At 39.2% G+C, this 4,247-nt stretch overlaps 2 protein-coding genes across 3 annotated transcripts in view; both read right to left on the reverse strand.

The window, feature by feature from the left end:
* The window catches only part of LOC103481033 (transmembrane protein 184B), a 14,856-nt gene extending 14,405 nt beyond the window's left edge, over positions 1–451 (reverse strand). Inside the window, 1 exon segment of the mRNA XM_074186874.1 lies at positions 362–451. Within this exon segment, the coding sequence (XP_074042975.1) occupies positions 362–451 (90 nt within the window).
* A 1,336-nt stretch (positions 452–1,787) lies between these two features.
* The window catches only part of csnk1e (casein kinase 1, epsilon), a 10,292-nt gene continuing 7,832 nt past the window's right edge, over positions 1,788–4,247 (reverse strand). For both annotated transcript variants that reach the window (XM_008436264.2, XM_008436265.2), the window contains exon 11: positions 1,788–3,717. The gene's annotated coding sequence lies outside the window, so the exon portion shown is untranslated. The remainder of the gene's footprint in view (positions 3,718–4,247) is intronic.

A 4,247-nucleotide genomic window follows, 5' to 3' on the forward strand; every position in this document is an offset into this window, starting at 1 on the left:
ACACACACACACACACACACACAGGAATAATAAGTGAATAATACAGCAACTCAGTGATTCACACCATTAGCAGCCAGACTGGATCATCTTAATGGTAATAACAGTAAAAATATTTTTATGCTTTATTTTTTTAAATTATCCCAATAAACTCATAATGTAGTTAAATATCTTTAACTGTATTTCAAAAATATTGAAACGAATAATTTAATCGTATTATAAATTGAATTATTTTCCTGATTAGCATTAAATGAAAAATAATGTGATTAAATAACGTAAGTGTCATAAAAATGACAGTTTTAATTAAATAACAATTAGAGCGTACTTCTGTCACAGCATGAGAACAGAACCGGTCCGGACTCACCTGGTGAACTGAGCCCTGCTCCAGAAGAACTGTTCGGTTCCAGTAACCCAGAAACGGTTCCTCAGAGGCGCCCCGGTTCTCCCAGGACATCCATGTTGGCTCCCCGGAGGACCGACCGACCGACCGACCGTCAACTCTCACCGTCTCCCACCTAAACAACTAAACTCCCCGCTAAAAGTTACGCTCCGCAGCTCCGGTTCTCTTCTTTAACTGGTTCCGTTGGTCCATTTCTGACGTTTCGGGCAGGTGTTTGAGTTTATAAGCAGTCAGTTCGGTTCGGGTCGTCCTCCTCTCTCTTGGTAACGGTTCCGTTGTAGAATCTCAGTCGGATTAATAACGCCACATCACAGTAGCTCCGCCCAGTACACCAGGGCGAACTGTCTTAACCAATCAGATCACAAGCACTCCAGTTTGGGGCGGGGCTTATGTTCTGAGCGCACTGAGTTTGCGCAGCTTTATTCTGGGACTCGCAGTGACGTAAAACTGCTCCCACTCGCCAGTATCCCCCGGTTTCCTGTCCAAACTGGGCCTGGCGTGGGAAATGACGCTCCTCATCAACTTTCTAATTACTTTTATTTACTCATTAGTTACTGGAGTAACTTTGGGTTAAAACAGGGCTTTTTTACTTCTATTTGAGTACTATTATGAAGGTGCTTTATATTTATAAACAAGCTTCATTGTTCTATTATTGTCTATTTGCTGATTCTGTTGGGCCATTCAGATGTCAGATGAACAGAACAGAAACTACCCATGCACTGTTTCTTCAACATTTTTAAGTAAAAGTCAAAAGCAAAAGGCACTTTTAATCCTAAAAGTACCTTTTAGTACTGCAGATACTACTAAAAATAAAATATATGTACTACTACTACTACTAGTTATATCATGTTACTTAAAATTTGTCATCAGCTGGTGGGAACTAAATTTGTTATTGCAATATTTTGTAAAATATAAACCAGATATTTACGGACACATCACATCACAGTCTGACATCAAAACAAACATTTTCATTTAGATCCGTCAGAAAAATCTAATAAAAATCTGAATGATACAGGAGAATTTCTTTTTACCTTCCTTGAAATCAAACTTTAGAAAAATGAAGATGAGGTCCTGGGTTTGTGCTGCTGATAGATTTATTTATAATATTTGTAACCATCATTTAACCAGGAATAAGGAAAACTGATTTATAAGTGTGTAGCAGCAAAATAAGATAAAAACAAAACAAATTCAACCTTTAAAACATTTAAAAAATGAACTTTAAATGTCAAGTGGAAAATCCAGTGTGGACGTATTTTTAGGAATCATTTTGGTGAAGACGAACGCTCACCTCCATCTCTAACCGCTTGAGCTCAGTCAGACTGGATGGAGGACTTACGTCTGGACTTTGACTAGGCCATTCTTACCCATGAAACAAGACCAGGAGTCTGGGTAAGCTGCGTATACTTTTATTGAATCTGAAAATAAACACCAATATAGTCATAAAACCAAAGCAGGAAACAGGAAAACAGTCGCCAGTTGTTCCTTCTGTCTCAGACTCTAAAGGTTGATATAAAAAATAAGCTTTCTGTCACATTCTGCCGAGTCGTATCTACACTCCTCCTGCTGTACACGTCCACTTGCTCACATTCGATTAACTCCATACGATAATCCTCTTCCTGGTCCGGACTTTTCCTCTGAGTCCTTAAAGCAAAGCTGAAGGCGAAACAGAAGCACAAGAACACGAACAAAGATGGAGACTTTCCAAAAGCAGAAACTTTTTCACTGCAGATTTTCTCACATTCACTCGTTTCCTCTGCTCCTGCTGAGACCAAAACTTTTGATTTAGTTTCCAAGGCTGCAGGTTGAAACCAGACATTAATCCTCTGTGTAAAAAGGTTCTGACGATAAATCAGAGTAAACTTTTCCTGTTTTAGGTCAGTAAGAATTACAGAAATCATTCCAGTTTGATAGATTTTAAACAACTTATAAAGAATTTCTTTGAATTTAAACATTCATAAACCAAGTTTATGACATTTGACCAGTGGAACTGAAGCTTTTTCATTCGTATGAAGGAATTATTTACTGTGTTGCAAGTTAGTTTTGTCTCGTTTCAGGTGTAATAAGATTTTTGCAGTAGAAACTAGAAAAAAATACTTGGTGGATTTTGTGTTTTTTGCAGTGTGGCGTAAAACAGCAGCAAAAACTAAACCTATCGTTTGAAAATATCAGTTTCCTGGTGATGCATCAGCCTGGCTACACATCATCGCTCAGAGATGAAGAAGCCATCGCTGAAAAAGAAACTTAAAGAGACAATTTACAGCTTGTCAACAAACACAGAGACAAACATCACAGGAACTTTAACACGTTCATTTCTATTAATCGCAGTAAAGATTTTAATGAATCTCTTTTTTGGAACCTTTGTTTTCATGCGTTTCCGGTACGCCCGTAAATGTGACGCACAGAGAAGATGGAGGATGAAGCTTCTTCTTCTTCTCTGGTTAAATTCTGCTTTAATCTGATTGGACGCTGGAAAAGACTGCTGACAGCAAAGCTATGCTAGCCTGAGATAGCATCTTAATGCTAAACATGTTAGCATTAGCTAGTGCTAATGTTAGCATCAACAATCCATGTTTCTAAAGGAGCTCCATGAATGATCGGGGTTTTGAATTGAGTTGTTCGTTTTTGATTAAATTGACTAATTAATGAAAGACCCTGGAATTAACTGGATTTTAATGGAGGAAAGTCTGATGGAGGAAAAACTGGAACGTTTGGATCGACTCCAGCAAACCGCCCAGAGACGCTCTGATCCGAGTGAAATATTGTCTTCCTGATAATCTGACATTTACCCAATAGGGCTGCGGCTGCCCTAACTGGGCTGAAACAGGAAAATGACCTGTGAGAATAAAGGTTGTGTCGTTTTATACAGAGGACGTAAATATCTGGCTTCAACTTCAGATCAGAATAAATAACAGCAGAAGCTGCAGATTTCGCTCTCAAACAAAAGCTAATTGATCTTTTTTGATCGACTACACGTATAAATCACAGTTGTGTAATTTTAGTCCTTTTTGTGCACTTTGATGTTTTCATTCTGTTTTTTTTTGTGCAAATTGAGCCTCAGTGTTGATGTGAAGGTGAAAAGGAGCAAAGTTTAGCGCCCAGCTCCCGATTCCAGCTGAAACGAAGCCCAAACTGGTCCAGCTGGAGCTTCTCCTCCTTCCACTGGTTTCCCATCAGGCTTTGGCTCACGCTCCCACCGGCAGACACACGGACAGACGCTCTGGGTCCTCGCTCGCTCGCCCGCCCGCCGCCTCCCTCACCATTCATGCCTTCATTCGCTCGATTTGGATTTGAAAGTCCGGGGGTTCGATGCCCTTCGGTTGCTACATGATGGGAGACAAAAAGAAACGTCAGAAAACCAGGCGGTTCGCTGGCAGCTGAGAGAACAAAAGGCATTTATTTATTTATCCTGCACTTAAAAATGATAAATAGTTGGTTTTTTTACATTATTTTCTTCACATGCTCAGCAGAAAATTTACAAGCAATGTTTTAATTAGAAACTTTTGAAAAAGGGTCTAAAAGTTGTACAGTTTCCTTAACTTGGTCAAAAACTGCAAAAACAAAAATCTTATTTTTGTTCAGTTTCTAATACAAATATTTTAGTTCAGTTGAAATAAAACAATACAAATAACTTTTCATCTTGTTTTAAGTCAATAATTCCTTACCATTGATGAAGTGGCTCTAGATTTACTGGCAGATTATTTCACTCATAATATGGGAAATATGTTTTATTTTAAGTGAAATAATCTGCCAGTGGAACTAGAACTGGGTTGCTAGGTAACGGGCTGGGCTTGGCAGGGGTTGCTAGGTAACGGGCTGGGCTTGGCAGGGGTTGCTAGGTAACGGGCTGGGC

The sequence above is a fragment of the Poecilia reticulata genome, linkage group LG19 (genome assembly GCF_000633615.1).
Source record: "Poecilia reticulata strain Guanapo linkage group LG19, Guppy_female_1.0+MT, whole genome shotgun sequence".
Lineage (NCBI taxonomy): Eukaryota > Metazoa > Chordata > Actinopteri > Cyprinodontiformes > Poeciliidae > Poecilia > Poecilia reticulata.